We start from the raw sequence: 22,725 nt of genomic DNA on the forward strand, positions 1-22,725 counted from the left end.
AACATCCATATCGCTTGCTAAACACATTTTATCGCTTGCTAAACATTCCTGTCTTTCTGCTAACCAAGCACTCCCTTCCCTCTCCTTCATACACGTGTCTTCTTTTGCTAGGTAAGCATTTCCTTCGTGTCTTGTCTTATCTTGCATTACTTAAAGCAGAAGCAAAACAGCTTGCTAGTGGGTTTTAGTTACCAGCAGTTTCTGGCTAGGCAGGAAGCGACCTTCTGACCTGTAGCTAACATCAGCAGTTTCAAATAGCTGGTCAGGCAGGAAATGGACTTTTGCCCTGCCAGCCAAATTTAGCACAGTCACTGGCGGCGTGCTAACTGTCTGGCCAAAATTTGCAGAAGTTGCAGAAGTAAGATTTCTTAGGTACAGAATACAAAGCACAGAAAATATTGAGAGAAACCTTTCCCATCTTCCTTTACTCCCTCCTCTTCTTTTGAACAATCTATTACTTAGATTCGTTCTGGGGTAGGGGTCTATATTCTCTCATTACAGCAATCACGCGAGGTCCCACAATATTCTGCAAGCATTGCATCAAGCAGGGAATACAAAAGCAAAGAAGCAATAGAAGCATTATTGGGCCCACCAGCATGGTAAATATTCTCCCCATCCATCCACCTGGGAAGATGCTATCCAACCAAGACATATCCCAGCCCTCCCAAATTTGTACAGGGACATGTGCCACCTTTTCAATGCTAGCCGCCAGATCACGGATAGCCTCGCCATGGTCTGAAACGTTGAAGCAACATGCTCCATTTCAGCCATTTGTAACCACCTATTGTAGGGGTTATGGGCACCCCACTTAGTCATCAAACGGGAAATGTCGGCAAGGGAGGTCGGGGGACTTTTTCCTGCCTGTGCCAATACACATGTGGGCTCTCCAACTAGAAAGAAAAGGAGAATCATCAAAGGTATAGATGGATTACGTTTCTTCCCACAAATACGATACCGTTCATGCCAACAGAAATACGAGAGCATCCATATGACAAGGGCGGTACATATCACTCCTACCCACCAAACCCAATATCTCCATGGTTCCTCCCACCAATATTCAGGGGGTCATTTCTAGTTTTCTTTTACAGCTGAAGGGCCCACTGATATTCGTATTCAATTATTTCCTGGACCTCAGGGGTAACTTTCCACTTCTCTGCTGAGGCACCTACTATGCGGAGCAATTTCCCTACAATCCCTTGTGGGTGGACTGGGCTCTCGTGTTGTCTCTTCAAGATATTATACCCAAAAGGGGCTTCTCCCTCTTCATATATCAGCATGCACCCACAGGAATATGTCCACCCCTGCAATGGCCTGACACTTGGGGTGACTATATCAAGGGGTTCCGGGCCCAATACCAAAAGTCCTGGTGGTGCCTCTAAATTGGCTGGAGAACAAGTGTCTACGTTGGGGACGCTGCCCGCGGGCGCCCCTCCCATCCAATTATTCAGCCGTGCGTAGAGATACCAGCCTCCGGAGTGATATCAGCAAGGCGGTCGTCACTGGAGGGGATCTTCAGGATGCTGAGACACAGTCCAATCTGAAGCAGCTTTCTTCACTTGAATGTGGTGGACCCAAGGTGTGACGCCAGCGACCTTCACAGCTGCGGGTGTGGAGAGCAGATGGGCCCTTCCAGCACGGTTGCAGTGGTGCCTGGGACCAGTCTTATCCACACCTCGTCACCTGGCTCAAACTGGTCACGCAAGGAGTTCGGGCCTGGGTCCACCTGTTGAGAGAGAGAATCTCGAGAGAGTGACTGTACATAGTTACTCAATTGCACATCTTGGCTAGCATATGGAGTTAACATTCTAAGATATGGGACTGGTCTCCCAAACAGAACTTCAAAAGGTGACAAGTGGGTCCGTTTGGACGGAAGACTACGGACCCTGAGTAATGCCAAGGGCAACATGGTCACCCAATTAGACCCGGTTTCCTGTGTCAGCTTGGACAGCTGATTCTTTAGAGTCCTGTTTATTCTTTCCACCTTTCCAGAACTCTGGGGTCTATAAGCAGTATGCAGCTTCCAATTGATCTGGAGCGCTTTAGCCAGTCCCTGTAGGACTACATGAACGAATGCTGGTCCATTATCAGATCCTATGGACCTTGGCAATCCATAGCGAGGGATGATTTCCTTAAGCAGGCACCTGGTTACTTCAATTGCCTTTTCAGTCTTTGTTGGCCATGCTTCGACCCATCCGGTGTAGGTGCACACTGCCACCAGCAGGTAGCGATATAGTCCACAACGGGGTAATTCAGTGAAGTCCACAACAAGATCTTCCATAGGTGCAGTTCCACTGTGCTGAACTCCCAGGGGAGCCAGTGGTCCGGTTCTGGGATTATTCTTTTGACATAGCAGACATTTCCTGGAAACCTGGGCTGCCAGTTGATAAAGGTGGGTTATATAGAAGCACTTTGCCAGCTGCTTGGTGGTAGCATCTGGCCCCATGTGGGTTGACTCATGGTATCTCTGAGTTATCTGCCGAGACAGGGACTCTGGAATCCATATCCTGTCATCAGGGGTGAGGTACCATCCTTCTTTGGTCAATGTCAGCTCCTGGGCATCTGCAGTGTCCCTTTCCTGTTGTGTGTAAGCCGGCTTGTCAGTGGTGCTTAAAATTTCTTCTGGGATCAGTGCTCCAATGATCGGATCTGGGGCCAGGTCCCGGGCTGCCTCCTTGGCCACCTTGTCTGCCAGTCGATTTCCTCTGGCCACTTCCCCTGGTCCAGTTGTGTGTCCATAACAATGGATAACCGCTACTGCTTCGGGCTCCCATACAGCATCCAGAAGGTTCAATAAGGCTTGTGGGTGGGCCACCTGGCTTCCTCTGGAGGTAAGCAAACCTCTTTCTTTCCATAAGGCTCCATGGGCATGTAAAGTCAGGAATGCATACTTAGAATCTGTATAAATGTTTATCTTCTGCCCCTTTGCCAGGTTCAGGGCCTGGTAAGCGCAGTTAGTTCTGCCAGCTGGGCCGATGTTCCAGGTGGGAGTGACTTTGCTTCAATCACCTGGTCTTCCAGGGCTACCACTGCATAGCCTGCCTTCCGCTGCCCAGCCTCGTTTGCCTCGTCTTTGAGATCAGGCCTGCTGGAATATACTTTGTCCATTACTTCAATGCAATCGTGCATCTGCTCCTCACCTTCTCCTACCGGCAACAGGGTAGCTGGGTTGAGGGCGGTGGTGACTTGGAACTTCAAACGCGGGTGCAACAATAGCATCTGGCACTTTCTCATCTTTGCTTGGGAGAGGAAATAGGTACCCTTCATGTCAAGCAGTGCTGGGACTGCATGCGGGGTCACACAAACAGTGTCTTGGCCAAAAGTGAATTTGTCGGCTTTGTTCAATAGGGTAGCTACTGCCACAACTGCTCTCATGCATGGCGGTAAACCTTGTTCTGTAGGCGTCAGGCGCTCAGATAGGTATGCCACGGGCTGTTGCCAGCTTCCCAATTTTTGGCATAGCACTCCCTTTGCTGTTCCCTGGTCTTCATCCACAAACAGGGAGAAAGGCTTCTCAGGGTTTGGATGCCAAGCGCTGAGGCTTGTTATAATGCCACTTTGAAATCCTGAAAAGCCTGTTGCTGTTCCCTGCCCCATATAAAAAGATCCTTCTCTATTCCCCTAGTTGACTCATGCAGGGGCCAAGCAATGCTTCTGTAGTTGGTAGTGAGTCCAGGAGATATTGTACATCATCATAAGTGGGATTTTAGGTTTTAAAAATCCCTTCAAACAGTTTTATGATCTTTGCTGGATTCTCCTCAAAAGAGGGGTTCTGATTTCTCCAATTACAAACATCTGCACTTGAAAAGGGTATATGCTGTGCCTTCGCTTGTCCAGCTGGGACAGGGGCTGGTGGATCATAAAACCCTCCGAAGGGGCATTACTCCGGCTGCCTGATCCTTCCTGGTTTTCTCATACTGTCTGTGAGACATACTTTCTTCGCCGCCTGTCCCCACTTCCTCTTTTCAGGGGTGTAGCATTTCTGTTGCCTCAACTAACAAGGGACTCACATCCAACTTCTCCCTCAAATGGCTTTACAAACTCCTTTAGTCTCTTTTTCTGTTTTTCTGTCCACATTTTCTTTCCTTGATTCATATCATCTAGTATCTTCCTAAACTCTTCGTCATCTTCCTCTTCTTCCGTCTCACTATCCTCCTTAGCAGGTCCTCCTCCCCCTACACCAGTACCTCCCTGTGCTTCTTGATTTTGGCCTGGGGGGGGGTGTTGGAGGGGCTGTTGCTGGAGTGTAAGGTGGTGGCTTAATCACTCCCCTCTCCTCATCTTCTGGGTCTTCTAACACCAGAGGCTTCACTGTACAAATCCTGTTCTGTGTGTTGCTGTCACAGCAAAACTTTAGCCATGGTAGATTCTTTTCTACATTGGTCTTCCATGTAGAGATGTAGGGGATTTGATCAGAACGGTCATTCAAAATGTTCTGATATTATGGATTAATGAGTTGCAAATCTAGATGGACGGCCAATTTATTCTTTTGGGTAGGCCAGTCTAATTCACAATGTCCTCATCTTCCCCTCATCAGCTTGAATCCCCAAAAGCCTTCCAAGTATCTGACATGCAACATAGCAATAAAGCCTTCCAAATATCTGACATGCAACATAGCAACATACAACATACAAATCACATCAATATAATTTCAACATGTAACACACTAAACACACCAAAATAACTTCAGCATGCAATACACAAAACACAAAACACACCAAAAATCACAATATATATATATCCCTCCCTCTTCTGTTCCCAACTTCTGCTGGTGGCACTCTCCTGCAGAAGCAGTCCCCTTTTATTCCTGGTGGCTGGCACTCTACTGCGCAACCAATCCCCTTATTCCTGGTGGCATCTTATTGCCTGTGGCACCCTGCCACAACCAGGGGAGGTTGATCAAGCCTCCTGCCCTTTCCGTCGGGCTGCCCTTTTCCGCCGGGCTTACCTTTTTCCGCTGCGGACCTGTCCCCTCGGCGCCGTCCTGTCCTCTTGTTCTCCCTCAACTAGATGTCTCCACTCCAGAACAGTGTGGCTGGCTCCCCCCACGAAACAGGTGGGGTGCGCAGGGAGCCTGCAAACGCTGCTGAGCTGTTCACCTTGGTTGAGCCTGGCCCTCCGGTCCGTATTGGGGAGGGGGCTTATCCCGGACGAGCCCCCAGAGAGATGAAGCCTTATTTACCTAGGGATCCATTAGCCACGCCATCCCCGAACCTTGGAGGGAACAAAAAGTACCAGGAAAGCAAAAATCTTCTTTGGAGAAAAGAGTTTATTGAAAATCTGTGCACAGAGATAAGGTCTGTACTCAGAGACAACCAGCTGGATAGCTCCTGAAAATATTCTGGCTGTAGAGCAAGACACTTCAACAGACCTTTTTTATACTTTTCTGAGGACTCTTCCCCCTCCCACATCTTCCCCTATATGGAACATCCATATCGCTTGCTAAACACATTTTATCGCTTGCTAAACATTCCTGTCTTTCTGCTAACCAAGCACTCCCTTCCCTCTCCTTCATACACGTGTCTTCTTTTGCTAGGTAAGCATTTCCTTCGTGTCTTGTCTTATCTTGCATTACTTAAAGCAGAAGCAAAACAGCTTGCTAGTGGGTTTTAGTTACCAGCAGTTTCTGGCTAGGCAGGAAGCGACCTTCTGACCTGTAGCTAACATCAGCAGTTTCAAATAGCTGGTCAGGCAGGAAATGGACTTTTGCCCTGCCAGCCAAATTTAGCACAGTCACTGGCGGCGTGCTAACTGTCTGGCCAAAATTTGCAGAAGTTGCAGAAGTAAGATTTCTTAGGTACAGAATACAAAGCACAGAAAATATTGAGAGAAACCTTTCCCATCTTCCTTTACTGCCAACCTAGCAGTACGAAAGCACGTCAAAAGTGCAAGTAGATAAATAGGTACCACTCCGGCGGAAAGGTAATTGGCATTTCCATGTGCTGCTCTGGTTCGTCAGAAGCGGCTTAGTCATGCTGGCCACATGACCCAGAATCTGTACGCCGGCTCCCTCGGCCAATAAAGCAAGATGAGCGCCGCAACCCCAGAGTCAGCCACGACTGGACCTAATGGTCAGGGGTCCCTTTACTTTTAAGGGCACCATATTACTAAGGTCCATCCCTGTCAGGAGCATAATTACATCTTAGGGGAGGGGGACCAGAGGAGGGTGTGGGAGAGGGACTGTGGTGTGGTTTTGGGAAGGAGGTATGATCAATCGAGAATCCTAGGGCCTAGGTAGAGAGGTCTAGAGGAATCCATTTGGCTCGCAGACCTGAGTTCCCCCAGCTCCCGGTTTAGTTGTTTAACTTCTGTGTTTTTTCCTCCTTGTTATACAGGGCTTCATTGTTGCTGTTCTGTACTGCTTTCTAAATCAAGAGGTAAGGAGGGCTGGGGCCGGGGACTTTGCATTATTTTTTCCTTGGCTGCGTTTTTCAGGGAAGCAAAGGCTTGCGATTCCCACGACCACAGCAGAAAACGAAATTGAGCGATTCAAAATCTGGCCAGGAAATCCCAAGCGCAACAGAAGCAGAGAGTATAAACGAGGCTTCCTCAAACTCAACCCTCCAGATGTTTTTGGCCTACAACTCCCATGAACCCTAGCTAGCAGGACCAGTGGTCAGGTATGATGGGAATTGTAGTCTCAAAACATCTGGAGGGCTGAGTTTGAGGAAGCCTGTTATAAACCCTTCCCTGTTCTCATCTTCGTGAGGATGTGGCCCTCTTGTGGTTACACAAATTATTGCTTCCCTCAGCCTCCAAAATCAGCAGGGCCAGAGAATCATGGAATTGTAGAATTGAAAGGGACGCCTGGGGTCATCTAGTCCAACCCCCAGCAATGCAGGAATCTCAGCTAAAGCATCCATGGCAGATGGCTACTTAACCTCTGCTTAAAAACCTCCAAGGAAGGAGAGTCTACCACCTTCTGAAGGAGTCCCTTCCACTGTTGAATAGATCTTTACTGTCAGAAAGTTCTTCCTAATGTTTAGTCGGAATCTCCTTTCTTGTAACTTGAAGCCATTGGTTTGGGTTCTGCCCTCCAGAGCAGGAGAAAACAGGATTGCTCCATCTTCCAAGTGACAGTTCCAACTCTATGATTTTGTGAATCAATCAATCAATCAATCAATCAAATGACCTTTTTTGACAGAATTACAAGCCTGGTAGATGAAGGGAACGCAGTGGATGTAGCCTACCTTGATTTCAGCAAGGCATTTGACAAGGTGCCCCATGATATTCTTGTAAAGAAGCTGGTAAAATGCGGTCTTGACTATGCTACCACTCAGTGGATTTGTAACTGGCTGACTGACCGAACCCAAAGGGTGCTCATCAATGGTTCCTCTTCATCCTGGAGAAGAGTGACTAGTGGGGTGCCACAGGGTTCTGTCTTGGGCCCGGTCTTATTCAACATCTTTATCAACGACTTGGATGATGGACTCAAGGGCATCCTGATCAAATTTGCAGATGACACCAAACTGGGAGGGGTGGCTAACACCCCAGAGGACAGGATCACACTTCAAAACGACCTTGACAGATTAGAGAACTGGGCCAAAACAAACAAGATGAATTTTAACAGGGAGAAATGTAAAGTATTGCACTTGGGCAAAAAAAATGAGAGGCACAAATACAAGATGGGGGACATCTGGCTTGAGAGCAGTACATGTGAAAAGGATCTAGGAGTCTTGGTTGACCATAAACTTGACATGAGCCAACAGTGTGACGCGGCAGCTAAAAAAGCCAATGCAATTCTGGGCTGCATCAATAGGAATATAGCATCTAGATCAAGGGAAGTAATAGTGCCACTGTATTCTGCTCTGGTCAGACCTCACCTGGAGTATTGTGTCCAGTTCTGGGCACCACAGTTCAAGAAGGACACTGACAAACTGGAACGTGTCCAGAGGAGGGCAATCAAAATGGTCAAAGGCCTGGAAACGATGCCTTATGAGGAACGGCTAAGGGAGCTGGGCATGTTTAGCCTGGAGAAGAGGAGGTTAAGGGGTGATATGATAGCCATGTTCAAATATATAAAAGGATGTCACATAGAGGAGGGAGAAATGTTGTTTTCTGCTGCTCCAGAGAAGTGGACACGGAGCAATGGATCCAAACTACAAGAAAGAAGATTCCACCTAAACATTAGGAAGAACTTCCTGACAGTAAGAGCTGTTCGACATTGGAATTTGCTGCCAAGGAGTGTGGTGGAGTCTCCTACTTTGGAGGTCTTTAAGCAGAGGCTTGACAACCATATGTCAGGAGTGCTCTGATGGTGCTTCCTGCTTGGCAGGGGGTTGGACTCGATGGCCCTTGTGGTCTCTTCCAACTCTATGATTCTATGATTCTATGACCTGATGCTATGGAAGCTTCTGCTTATTTCCTTCTATATATTTATATGCTGCTTAATATCACAACAGTCTCAAAGATAAAGGTAAAGGTAAAGGTACCCCCTGACCATTACGTCCAGTCGTGGATGACTCTGAAGTTGCGGCGCTCATCTCGCTCTATAGGCTGAGGGAGCCGGCGTTTGTCCATAGACAGCTTCCGCATTATGCGGCCAGCATGACTAAGCCGCTTCTGGCAAACCAGAGCAGCGCATGGAAATGGCGTTTACCTTCCCGCCGGAGTGGTACCTATTTATCTACTTGCACTTTGACGTGCTTTCAAACTGCTAGGTTGGCAGGAGCTGGGACAGAGCAACGGGAGCTCACACTGTTGTGGGGATTCGAACAGCCGACCTTCTGATCGGCAAGTCCTAGGCTCTGTGGTTTAACCCACAGCGCCACCCGTGTCCCTCAGTCTCTAAGGTAGGTAGATATTAAACAGTGAAACTAAGCAAATAGTAATGATGCAACACTAGAAAAATGATAAAGTCCCCCCAAAGTGCCCACTGTGTTTTCTGATGCCAACAGTTGACACCTAAACTTTTGCATTTGTTGGCACTGACAAATTTCAGTCGAAGGGCAAAATAGCTAAGAATAACCCAAAGGTTTATTCCTTCTGTGCTTGACATATAACAAATGTCACCGTCAGAGCTTTGCACTTTTATTCTGTCTGTGTCTGAGAACTGAAATGGCAGCTTTCTGGTAATGGCAGCTCTTTGATTTTCAAGGTTCAGGCAGAAATTTGTCGCAAATGGCGTGGCAACAGCTATGGATTTATGCCGATTTGGAGGAAGAGGACAAGGTGGACCGTGCCATCGAGTTCTGGCATCAAGATGACAACCTCGATGTGTTAGGGGTGACTGATAAGGCGAAAGGAAACAGGAAGAATCAGAAGAAAGGAATGTGGAGTTTGGGAAGAAGCTGTCACCAAGATTTATCACTAAGCTGAGAGTTAGTTCTCCAAATCAAGCACCTCCATCGCTTAAAGATTGCGGCTTCAGCATAGAACATTATGACCTTCTCATTTCTCAGATTTTGGATCTCTTGCACCTGCCTCTGAAGTGGAAATGATGGTTAAGAAATCTCCATTGTCCCCCCCCCCCATCCTCAAATTGTGGTATACAGAGCTTATTTCAGCTTATTTCCTGCTCCTTCGTTTTGCTTTGTGGAATAGACTATGGCTCAAGCCCCTGCTTTGCAAGCAAAATTCAACCATTGGCGAGATCAGGGAGCAGATTATTGACTTGGATTTGATTTAATATTTGTATTCTGCTTTTCCAGCGACAAATGTTGAGCTCAGGAAGGCTCCCAATAATCACAAAAATATTGAAAACACACAAATGTCCCAAACATTGCAATTGCTATAATATCAAGCACAGGTAAAGGTACCCCTGACTGTTAGGTCCAGTCGCGGACGACTCTGGGGTTGCATGCTCATCTTGCTCTATAGGCCGAGGGAGCTGGCGTTTGTCTGCAGACAGCTTCCGGGTCATGTGGCCAGCATGACTAAGCTGCTTCTGGCGAACCAGAGCAGCGCACGGAAACGCCATTTACCTTCCCGCTGGAGTGGTACCTATTTATCTACATCACCAGATTCATCCAAACAATTAATACAATTCGATATAGCCAAAGTAACTCATGGTGTTGCCAGGATATTTCCTAATCACAATATGGAAACTTACTCCAGAAGAAAAAATAAAATAAAAATAGATTAGCTGTGCCCTACTGTGATGTGAAAGGGGTAGTCAAGATGGACTTCTAGAGATGAACTACAACTCTCATCACCCCGAACTATTGGCCCTGCTGTTTGTGGCTGATGGGAGTTGGAGTCCGCCGATTGGATTCCATGTTGACTATTTCCCAACCCTCAAATGTATGTCCTGATTCTCCTTGATATAGGGGAAGAGGTTGCTCATCTTGTCACATGGTCACGCCAGTCCATTTGTGGGCTGGTGGAGTCACTGCAAGCCAGGACTCTGACACAGGGATGAGGGACATGGGACCTGCTAGGCCAGCGTTTCCCAAACTTGGGTCTACAGTTGCTTTTGGACTACAATTCCCATCATCCCTGACCACTCGTCTTGTTCCTGCTCCTGTACCCAGAGTGGCGCTTGTCCCAGGGGGTGTGGCACACGTCCTGGTGGTGTGCGGCGAGTGGCGCATGCCCTGGGGTGTGTGTGTCACCAATCGGGGGTCGGCATTTTGTCACCCCCCACCTTCGGAATGGTACCTGGAGCGGACCATCCCCATCCCCTGGAATGCCCCTGGTCTTTCTAGCTAGGGATGATGGGAGTTGTAGTTCAAAAACAGATGGAAACCTAAGTTTGGGAAGCATGTTGCTGGATGTTGAGGGACTACAAAACCCCTCGCCCCATGACCATTGGGAATGCTGCCTGGGGCTGATGGGAATAGGAGTCCGAGAACATCTAATGTCCTGTCCTGTGGACATTCCGGCAACTGGAATTCAGAGTCATTCTGGCTCCAGCCGTGGAAATAGAACATAGCCACTAGGGTTGGGTGGCTCTTGCTGGTTTCCACCTCCACAAATTTGTTTATCACCCACAAATGGTGCATTGAATTCTGGGAGGCCATTTTGGCTCAACGTGGATTTTCGGCTCATCCCTACGAATGCTTTACTATCGGAATTGCAACAAGATTCCAGAAGCCAAATTGTGGAAATGAGGCCACCGCATCCAGTTCGGATGGAACATTTCAAGGACATTTCTCACAGCTTTCCATTTACCCAGTTTCAGCCTGGGTCAACACTGGCTGTTTCGCCCTCTGTGAAGTGCGGAATAAGCCTTAATCTTCAGGAGAGGACTGCTTCATGGAATGGACTCCATGGGAATGGACTCGATGTTGCCATAGCAACGCCACCCCTTACAGTTCCCTCCAGACATCTGGAGGAGGGAACATGATCGTTAATCATAATTAGGAGGGTGTTTCGGGTTAATATGCGCAGGGAAGGTTGAGGATTTTCAGCCGAGATCACCTGGGGGGAAAATATACCGCACATTTAAGTGGCGGGGAGCATTCGATTTATCATGTAAATGTAAATGTCTCCAGAGGAAGGAGTTCCCCCTAGCTGAGGGCCTTATGTAATGTGCGATCTGTAAGGAACAGAATTAATTCAGAGGGCTTGTCATATGAAAACCCCCAGGCAATTAATTGAGTTTTTAAACCCAGACAACAGAAATTATCCAGCTTCAAAATGATTACTTCTCTCCCCATGATGCGATAAGGCTAACAGCCTGACATTGTCTACATTGTTTCAAACAATCCAGATTTGGAAATGTGTCGCTGAGGCTCCCGGAACACAAATTTGATGTGAATATTTGAATCGCCGCAGATATATAATCGCGGACAATTTCTGCTTCTGTTTTGCCCCGCTAAATTCGTTTTGACTTCAGTGTGGTCTGGCCTCTGAGTAAGCTAGCATATGATTCAGCAGCCATGGAACCCAATCCTCTGGGTGCTATTTACCCATGAGTAAGCCCACCTCTGCTCAATGGAGCCTACTCCTGAATAAATGTGTTTAGGATTGTAGTCTAGGGTCTGTCGAACTCAAGGAGTCCTGTGAGTAAACGTAGACGGGGGTGGATAAGTTTGCAGCAAGAATTGATTGGAAATTGTGGGAAAGTACTCGCCCTTACTTGTTAAAATAGATGTCTGCCATGAAACAAAAGAACCATACCAAATGAATTTGCTTTCACAATTTCGTGTGTGTTTGTTGTTACAAGGTGCATGTCTGAACCTGCATACGTGTTCACCACTCGTATAGACCTGGCGTCCACTCTTGAGAGGAATGCAACATTTTGACATGTGCCCATTAAAAATATATGTGTATACCTTTAAAACTTGTGCCTAATAAAGAACTTGTCACACCAGGAAGTAGAAAACAAGTGGCTTTATTACTCAGGAATGAAAGAGCCAGAGCATATCGGTGCTGCTTTAGTCACTGGCATTGCAAATTATGGGCAGAAAAGAATCATTCAAGACATCCAACTACCAGAACACCATAAACAACTACCAGACTTTTAGAAGACATCTGAAGGCAGCCCTGTTTAGGGAAGTGTTTAATGTTTAATTATTGTTGTTGTTGTTTAGTTGTTTAGTCATGTCCAACTCTTCGTGACCCCATGGACCAGAGCATGCCAGGCACTTCTGTCTTCCACTGCCTCCCGCAGTTTGGTCAAACTCATGCTGGTAGCTTTGAGAACACTGTCCAACCATCTCGTCCTCTGTTTTTTTTTTTAAAAAAAATTTTATTAGTTTTTCACATTTTACACAAACAACAACAAAACACAAAAAAACACAAAAAACAACAAACATGTATAATTTCCAAAAAACTTATTTTCTAACCCTGGTCCTTGACTTCCCCCCACCCCCTCCCTTGCATCCCTATTCCCAAATTTATGTCAGCAAGTTGGCATTCTCTTATCCATCTTGATATTAACCTTCTTATAAAGAAAAAATAAACAATAAACAAAAATAATTTTTCCTAAGTTGGATCCCAATTCTCTTCCATCGATTTCCCATTTTATCTTGAATAATAGTCTTATTATCTAAACCCCCTGGTCTTGAGTGTTGTTATAATTAGTTCCTTCCCTCCCTCCCATCCCCGATTTGCGTCCCTTCCAAAACATATCTAAAATAACAGTTCTTAGCCCGGGTTCCTCACGTCCAAGGCTCTCAAGTCTCTTTCAGTCCCTCTCCGCCGGTCTTGTTGGTAATCCTTTATGTCGGTCATCAAATCTCAAAAGAGTTCTTTTACAGTCAGTCCATAGTCTCTTTCCATATTTGAAAACAGCTGCTGGATAATTTCCACATGGCATGGGTCTTGAAAGTAATCCAGGTCAGAGTCTATGTGGAGGCCCCAATTATATTTCTTTATTCCAAAGCCCTGAATTTCATAAACTCCCAGGGCCTCCACTTTCGTCTTCTGCATCTTTCGTAGACCTGTAGTGAATTCAATCCAATAGTCTCCTTGCTTGTATTCCCCAGGTGTCAGCTTCTGGTTAGTATTTTCCCACTCCACTTTTTCTCTTTCTTGTTTTGTCTTCTCCTCTTCTTTAGTTATCATTTCAAGTTCAGCTGTGGATTCTTTCTCACTCGGGTCCTCATTACATTCAGCAGAACTACATGTTTCAGAAGTCAAGGTCATCAATTGTTTACTCATAGCTGTAGTCTGCTCTTGTAAGATTCCCACCAAATAGAACATCCTTTCGATTTCCCCCAGTATCTTTCCATCCACAGCCATTGTAATTCCACAGAATTCCCCCTAGAGGGAATCTGGTTACTTAGTGTTCTTTTCTCCAACAATCCTGATTCTTGTTATTGTTTCTTTGTTCCCAACAATTTTAGTTCAAATGTAACTCCTTTTAATCCAGAGGAATCTTAAATTGCAATTTTTCACTATTAACAGTCCATTTGACAGCTTTGACAGCTGTCAAACTCTGTCCTTCTTACACAAGCTCCAAAACAGGACGCTCCCGGGCCCGGGAGGGGGGGTTGTTTACAGGAAAACAAATGACTTCCAACACTCCACTCTCCTGCTTGAAGTTACTTTTCCAAATCTTGGAAGTTACTGTCTTTTTAAACTCACCCTTTACAGGGTAGGCACTCCAGCTTAATTCTTATATCGTTGCTCTGGATCGTCTGCAAGGGGGGGGTGCGGACTTCCTTTTAACACACCCCCCCGATCATCTCTAATTCAAAAGGTAAAATTCTTAAAGTCCAATTCCAGTTTACTCACGGGTTCTTCTTTTCAGTCCAAATTTCAAGGAAGGAAGTCAGTGCTCTCCAGTCATGGCTCGCGGCTTCACTCAGCGGCGGTAGCGATCGACTCTCAGCACCGCGCCGTCCCCCGTATCCCCTCCGCAGCCTTTAAAAAGGCTCTTCGCGAATCAGGGGGGGCGCTTGAGGTGCCCACCGAGTCTTCAGTCCGCAGGCTTCCGCGCCTGCGGTTTTTAAGGGTCTCCGTGTCGCCGGCACGGCAAAGACCCATCCACCGCTGAGCCGATTCCCTCCGGAGCTCGGAGGGAATCCGCCATTTCCAGATCGCGCCAACCCCGGAAGTTTCCCAACATCAGGGTCTTTTCCAGGGAGTCTTCTCTTCTCATGAGGTGGCCAAAGTATTGGAGCCTCAGCTTCAGGATCTGTCCTTCCAGTGAGCACTCAGGGCTGATTTCCTTCAGAATGGATAGGTTTGAGCTTCTTGCAGTCCATGGGACTCTCAAGAGTCTCCTCCAGCACCATAATTCAAAAGCATCCATTCTTCGGCGATCAGCCTTATTTATGCTCCAGCTCTCACTTCCATACATCACTACTGGGAAAACCATAGCTTTTACTATATGGACCTTTGTTGGCAAGGTGATGTCTCTACTTTTTAAGATACTGTCTAGGTTTGTCATTGCTTTTCTCCCAAGAAGCAGGCATCTTTTAATTGCGTGACTGCTGTCACTATCTGCAGTGATCATGGAGCCCAAGAAAGTAAAATCTCTTACTGCCTCCATTTCTTCCCCTTCTATTTGCCAGAAGGTGATGGGACCAGTGGCCATGATCTTCGTTTTTTTGATGTTGAGCTTCAGGCCATATTTTGCACTCTCCTCTTTCACCCTCATTAAAAGGTTCTTTAATTCCTCCTCACTTTCTGCCATCAAGGTTGTGTCATCTGCATTAATGTTTAATAGACTATTGTATTGTAATATTCTGTTGGAAGCCGCCCAGAGTGGCTGGGGAAACCCAGCCAGATGGGTGGGGTATAAATTAATTATTATTTATTATTATTATTATTATTATTATTATTATTATTATTATTATTATTATCCACACACCTAGAGGATGTAGTGTAGGGATGTGCCTCAACACTCACACTAAGGGGAAAAACAGGGGAAAGGTATAGCCAACGTGGAATTTTTGTCTCATTTGTTTGAAGTCATTGTCACTGTGGCCAATGTCACAAGCAAGAACATACCACAAAACTGGTAAAATTGCAAAAGTGCATTGCAGTAGTCCAAGCAGGAAATAACCAGAACGTGTGCCACTCTACTGAGACTGTGTGCAGGCAGGGAGGGTCTCAGCCGGCGTACCAGTTGGAGCTGGCAGACAGCCGCCCTGGACACAAAATTAACCTGCATTTCCATGGATGGCTGTGAGTCCAAAATGACTCCCAGGCTGCGCACCTGGTCCTTTAGGGGCACAGTTACCCCATTCAGGACCAGGAAGTCCCCTGCCTGTTTGGTTAAAAACACCAGAGGAGCCTTCTTAGGTAAAGGTAAAGGGACCCCTGACCAATAGGTCCAGTCGTGACTGACTCTGGGGTTGCGGCGCTCATCTCGCTTTATTGGCTGAGGGAGCCAGTGTACAACTTCTGGGTCAAGTAGCCAGCATGACTAAGCCGCTTCTGGCAAACCAGAGCAGCATATGGAAACGCCATTTACCTTCCCGCCGGAGCGGTACCTATTTATCTACTTGCACTTTGACGTGCTTTCGAACTGCTAGGTTGGCAGGAGCAGGGACCGAGCAATGGGAGCTCACCCCGTCGCAGGGATTTGAACCACCAACCTTCTGATCGGCAAGTCCTAGGCTCTGTGGTTTAACCCACAGCGCCACCCGCATCAGGCCAATGGTCCATTTAGTCCAACATCATATTCCCACGGTGACCAACAAGATGCTTATTGGAAGCCCATAACCAGGAGCTGGAGTAAAAGAGCACTGTATCCTTCTGTGATTCCCAGTGACTCATTGACAGAAGCATGTTGCTTGTGACAGGATAGGTACAACATAGCCTTTGGGGCTACATAAAACCTAAGCTGACACTTCCAAATTATTTTAAAATGATAATTTAATATTTGTTGAAAAATATTTCCAGCCCATTTTTCATTACAAAAAGAACCGCAAAGTGGGCCCCAAGCACAAAAAGTTCAAATCTTTATCTACAAACTGTAGATTAAGACAAACCTTAAATCAATAGTGATGTGGAAGTTAGATACAGCTGCCAGCAATTACATCAGTGAACATACAACAAATTAGGCTGAACTAAACACCGGCCACAGTCGGGAAAGGTGAAACTGCAGAATCTGCCGAAATGTTCTGCTGAGTTAAGAGAATTCAAGGCAGAAAGCAAAAATGTTTCCTATGGATGTTTGCATGTCATTGGATAATCTGATCTAAAGTTGCAGTAAAGAAAAACAAACAGTAATTGCGGCATTTCAGCGGAGGGAAATAATTGTATTTCTATATGAATGTATTTTTAGGGTGCCTTTCAAGGTGGCTTATAATAGATAAAATACAAAAACAACCATGCAAGAAATAAGCGAAATGAAAGCACGGCAACTATTTAAAACCCAGCAAATTGACAGGAGATGAGACATTATCATTATAGCTTATTATGCCATTATAGCGAAAAGATTCAGGATGATGGCATCACCAGCCAGTAGCAGAGTGGCGCTGCTCTCCCAATACAAGATTCCTGTGCTGGCTTGTGTAAGAAGCTCACTTCACAGCATTCCTTTGTGGCACAAATTCTGGAGACGTGTGAAGATGAAGTGTGGAGATGGAGAGAAGCTGGAGAATCGGAAGACAACTGGAGAACTTGACTTGGAAATTTGTGTGCTGCAAAACTTTGGCAAGTGGACTTTATACTTGCTTTGTGAGCTTTGCCTAAGCAATGGCTTTGAAAGTGAAAGCCCTCTCTGGGCTCAGAGAGAGAGAGAAGACTTCCTCAAGCAACTGTTTGTATATAATGTGTTTTGTGTTTGTTGTTGTTTAGTCGTTTAGTCGTGTCCTACTCTTCATGACCCCATGGACCAGAGCATGCCAGGCACCCCTGTCTTCCACTGCCTCCTGCAGTTTGGTCAAACTCATGCTGGTAGCTTCGAGAACACTATCCAACCATCTTGTCCTCTGTCGTCCCCTTCTCCTTGTGCCCTCCATCTTTCCCAACGTCAGAGTCTTTTCCAGGGAGTCTTCTCTTCTCATGAGGTGACCAAGTCTTGGAGCCTCAGCTTCAGGACCTGTCCTTCCAGTGAGCACTCAGGGCTGATTTCCTTCAGAATGGAGAGGTTTGATCTTCTTGCAGTCCATGGGACTCTCAAGAGTCTCCTCCAGCACCACAATTCAAAAGCATCAATTATTCGGCGATCAGCCTTCTTTATGGTCCAGCTCTCACTTCCATACATCACCACTGGAAAGTTTAGGAACTTAGAAAACTGTTTGGTCACATCAATATTGTGCATGATAGCATTTACTAAGTCAAACAATCTCTACTACACTTTCTTTTGCTGTGGTAAACTGAATCCCATGCCCAGCAGGGACCACTCCGGACAACTCTTTGCTCCCACTGGTCCACACACATGGCTCTGTCCGTGGCCTGCTGGAGATCATCGACCAGCACAACCAAGGTGGTTTCAGCCCCATAATGGGGCCTGAATCCCAACTGGAAGGGATCCAAATGGTCTGCATTCTCCAGGAGTGCCTGGAGTTGTTCAGAGACCACCTGCTCAATCACCTTGCCCAGGAATGGAAGATTTGGGTTATGATTAGCCATAACGGCCAGATCCAAAGATGGTGTTTTTTTAAAAAACAAATATTTAAAGCAGCTTAATAACAGCTTCTTCAAGCCGGTCTGGTAAGACTCCCTCACAGAGGGAAGCATTCACCAGCCCATGGAGCCCATTGCCTAACCCTGCCTGGCTCACTTTTATGAGCGATGGGCAAGAATCAAGGAGATAGGCAGTCATTTTCACTGGTCCAAGCAGTCTGTCCACATCCTCAGAGCCTACGAGTTGAAACTGATCCCATGCAACTTGACTAGACAGAGCTCTGCCACTCTCCCACCCTGGCCCTACTACCACAGTGTAATCGACATTATCTGCAAAATTTATTTGTCTAAATTTATACATAAAAGTGGAGGAAAGATGCAGCTGTATAATTCTATATTTGCGCAGTGTGTGGGTGAATCTTGACCGCACTAAGAAAAAGACATTTGTTAAGTGTTGTCATTTAAGGCTACATTCACACCATATGTTTAAAATATTATACTGTCATAGAATCATAGAACTGTAGAGTTGGAAAAGATTCTAGGTATCATCTGGTCCATTCCCCTGCAATGCATAATGCTAATTTATACAGTCATAGCCTCCTCAGAAGAAATCTGGGAGCTGTGGTTTGTTATGGATGCTGAGAGCGGTTAGGCAATAATCATAATCATAATCATAATTTATTATTTATACTCCGCCCATCTGGCTGGGTTTCCCCAGCAACTCTGGGCAACTCCCAATCGAATATTAAAAACACAATACATGATTAAACATTAAAAACTTCCGTAAACAGGGCTGCCTTCAGATGTCTTCTAAAAGTCAGATAGTTGTCTATTTCCTTGGCATCTGATGGGAGGGCGTTCCACAGGGCAGGCACCACTACAGAGAAGGCCCTTTGCCTGATTCCCTGTAACCTCACTTCTCACAGGGAGGGAACCTTTCCCCTTCCCAGAGCTACAATTCCCAGAGTTGCCTGGAAAGAGGCAATGATTCTTGAGCCACTCTGGGAACTGTAGCTCCAGTAAGGAAATAGGGTTCTCCTAACAACACTCAGCACCCTTAACAAATTACAACTTCCAGAATTCTGGATGGGTCATGTTCCAGCAGCCTCACCTTACATTCTTAACCAGGTGCCCTCCACATGTTTCAGACTACAACTCCCATCATCTCTAGATAGCAGGGCCAGTGGTCAGGGATGATGGGAGTTGTAGTCCAACAACAGCTGAGGACCCAAGTTTGGGAAACACTGGTCTAGGGCAGGCATCCCCAAACTCAGATCTCCAGCTGTTTTGGGACTACAATTCCCATCATCCCTTCTTTTCCCCTCCAGGGTAGGTTGAAGATAGCATGCATGGTGTTTGCCTAACATCTTAGACTCAAGGAAATGCTAGGCTTTGCTGATGGAATTGCAGCAGCGGACTCCTGGCCATGTCCTAGACCAGGAATCCCTAAACTCAGCCCTCCAGATGTTTTGGGACTACAATTCCCATCATCCCTGACTACTGGTCCTGTTAGCTAGGGATGATGGGAATTGTAGTTAGGCAGACACCATGCATGCTATCTTCAACCTACCCTGGAGGGGAAAAGAATGGAATGCAAATGTAATAAAATTAAGAAATAAATAACCCCAAGGACCATAAGCCCCTCTGGCCATCCCGAGAAACAGCGTTTAATGAACTTTGCTTTGACACGGAATAGAAATCTCTACCCTACTGCCACTTCTCTGGCAAAGTATCTGTAATTGGTCTCAGACCTTTAAATTATGTGACAATTTTCATCAAATAGCCCATCTTCTCCCCCCACAAACGACTCCAGATCAAGCTTTCAAGGGCTGTGTGATTTGGATTGGAGAATAGCTCTTGATTAAATGTGTTATGCTCCCCGGAATAATTGGATGGTAATTTCATTCTTGAGTGCCTCATAATAGGAACCTCGGGCACGTGAGCGCTGGACTTGGGACATGCCCTCCACCCAACGATGTAATTGTACCTCTTCAATCAAGTGGAACGGCGGACTTCAGATGACATCCAGCTTGCAGTTCTTGGAAATGTCTTCAGTCGGTGGGAGGCAAATTCTTCACAGGCAATGTTCCTTGTTGACTGTTGCATCATGCAGTTGTAGTGGTAGAGCAGGCAGAAAGTCACAGGTCCGATACCCAGTATTTTCAGATAAATGTAGGGAAAACTCCTGGGCTGAAATGCTGGAGATCTGCTCCCAGTCAGATAGATAATAATGAGGTAGCTGGACCAATGGTCAGATGATGAGAGGCAGTTTCCTATGCTTCCCATCTCTCCTGGACTCAGATACCTCCTTCTCAACCTATGCCTGTGGGGTCAGAGCCAGTGTGATATAGTGGAATAGGACCTGGAAGACCAGGCTTATATAATAATAGTATAATTTATTATTTATACCCTGCCCATCTGGTTGGGTTTCTCCAGCCACTCTGGGCGGCTTCCAACCAAATATTAAAAACAATACAGCATCAAACATTAAAAACTTCCCTAAACAGGGCCACCTTCAGGTGTCTTTTAAAAGTCAGATAGTGGTTTATTTCCTTGACATCTGATGGGAGGGCGTTCCACAAGGCGGGCGCTACCACTCAGAAGGCGCTCTGCCTGGTTCCCTGTAACCTCATTTCTTGCAGTGAGGGAACCGCCAGAAGGCCCTCAGCACTGGATCTCAGTGTCCGGGCTGGATGATGGGGGTTGAGATGCTCCTTCAGGTATACTGGACCGAGGCTGTTTAGGGCTTGAAAGGTCAGCACCAACACTTTAAATTTGTGCTCGGAAATGTACTGGGAGCCAATGTAGGTCTTTCAAGACTGGTGTTATATGGTCTCGGTGGCCACTCCCAGTCACCAGTCTAGCTGCCACATTCTGGATTAGTTGTAGTTTCTGGGTCACCTTCAAAGGTAGCCCTGCGTAGATCGCATTGCAGTAGTCCAAGTGGGAGATAATCAGAGCATGCACCACTCTGGCAAGACAGTCTGCGGGCAGCGCCACCCGTGTCCCTAAAACCTGTTAATAGATCAGTCTATATTGCTGTTTACCTGTGCTTACAAACTCACAATACAGAGCTCATATTCGTTGAATTGAATCGTGTCTTGAACATGGATTGAACAAGCGAACAGCAGCAAACTTTGTTCCTCTTTCTGCTTTTGTCAGAATTCTCCAGCATTCCTTGTTGCCTTGTGAGCATCTATTACCACACCAGCGTGCAGCAGGCGAGCTTAGGGGAAGCTGCTGGAAATGTGGCACACCAACTATGATGCTCTCCAACACCTCATCCTGCTGCCTGCGCCCTCCTCTCCAGCATCTGCCACCCGAGGCAGCTTTTCCACATAGCCTAACAGAAGGGCCGGCCCTGCTGGAGATTTCATGCTACTGAATCCGGTCCAACTGAAAACGTTCTTCCTTCAGAAGCCATTTATTGGTTTGGAAACAAAACCATATGAGATCAGAGCAGCTATCCAGTCTCTCAGCCACAAGGTGGCAGGCAGTCTCTGGAAGCCAGACTGCTGGTTTTTTTCCGCTGAGATGTTTTGACTGCCTCTGCGGCTCAGTCTCCCAGCGTGAGGGCAGCTGGCTGGTGAAGAGCTTCTGCGGGGAGAAATTTAAAAAGAAAATGGCACGAGTCAGACTCATCATTTGCTGCACGGATGGATCGAACAATAGTCCACTGGGAATCCCAGGGACGTATGAATATCAAGCTTGGGGTGTAATCTTCTTTCTGCATCTCCTCCTTTTATCTCTTTTTTGAAATTGAAAAAACCTCAAATGCTTTACTGCTGGCGGCGTACCATCTCCTGTATTGTTTAAAGTCCTATTTGGCCATCCAGATGTTACTGAACTACAACTCCCATGATTCCTGGCCATTGTCCATGCTTCTTGGGGCTTATGGGAGCTGTAGTTAGCAATTTCTGGAGGGTCTCTCTGCATCTGCCTTTAGATCTGAGCTTATCCACACTTATCCTTTGCTTCACCCTTTCCAGGCACAGATTTAAAGCTCCATGTCCGAAAGCTCTTTCCCCCCGCCCAAGTTTCCCAGTGAAAACTTGCTCTTTAAAACCAAAGCACAACAAATAATAATAATAATATAATTTATTATTTATATCCCACTCATCTGACTGGGTTTCCACAGCCACCCTGGGTGGCTCCCAACAGCATATTAAAAACACGATAATACATCAAACATTTAAAGCAGGGCTGCCTTCAGATGTCTTCTAAAAGTCAGATAGTTGTTTATTTCTTTGACATCTGAGGGTGTTCCACAGGGCAGGCGCCACTACCGAGAAGGCCCTCTGCCTGGTTCCCTGTAACTTTTCTTCTCGCAATGAGGGAACCGCCAGAAGGCCCTCGGAGCTGGACCTCAGTGTCTGGGCTGAACGATGGGGGTGGAGACGCTCCTTCAGGTATACTGGACCGAGGCCGTTTAGGGCTTGAAAGGTCAGCACCAACACTTTGAATTGTGCTTGGAAACGTACTGGGAGCCAATGTAGGTCTTTCAGGACTGGTGTTATATGGTCTCGGTGGCCGTTCCCGGTCACCAGTCTAGCTGCCGCATTCTGGATTAATTGCAGTTTCTGGGTCACCTTCAAACGTAGCCCCACGTAGAGCGCATTGCAGTAGTCCAAGCAGAAGATAACCAGAGCATGCACCACTCTGGCAAGACAGTCCGTGGGCAAGGAAGGTCTCAGCCTGCATATCAGATGGATCCGGGTTTGCTCCAATTCAGCAGTAAAGAGACGGTTTTCGCTGAGAAAGGTCTGTGGTGATGAAAAGAATGTGGACCATGCCTGAAAATTGTGGAGGAAACAC

General features: G+C 46.5%; 1 protein-coding gene across 2 annotated transcripts in view; it reads left to right on the top strand.

Annotated features, from left to right (window-relative positions):
• GHRHR (growth hormone releasing hormone receptor) overlaps nt 1–22,725 on the top strand; it is a 443,159-nt gene that overhangs the window by 31,182 nt on the left and 389,252 nt on the right. The window contains exons 12-13 of one of the 2 annotated variants that reach the window (XR_014212223.1): nt 6,333–6,374; nt 9,095–9,751. Coding sequence is in view for 1 of the 2 variants with exons in the window: in XM_082192539.1 (XP_082048665.1) it covers nt 6,333–6,374; nt 9,095–9,220 (168 nt within the window). In the remaining variant the exon portion in view is untranslated. Of the gene's footprint in view, nt 1–6,332; nt 6,375–9,094; nt 10,448–22,725 lie in introns of those variants that run through there. The other variant, XM_082192539.1, reaches the window with a different exon arrangement.

Source organism: Podarcis vaucheri (assembly GCF_965113315.1).
Source record: "Podarcis vaucheri genome assembly, chromosome: 12".
Classification (NCBI taxonomy): Eukaryota; Metazoa; Chordata; class Lepidosauria; order Squamata; family Lacertidae; genus Podarcis; species Podarcis vaucheri.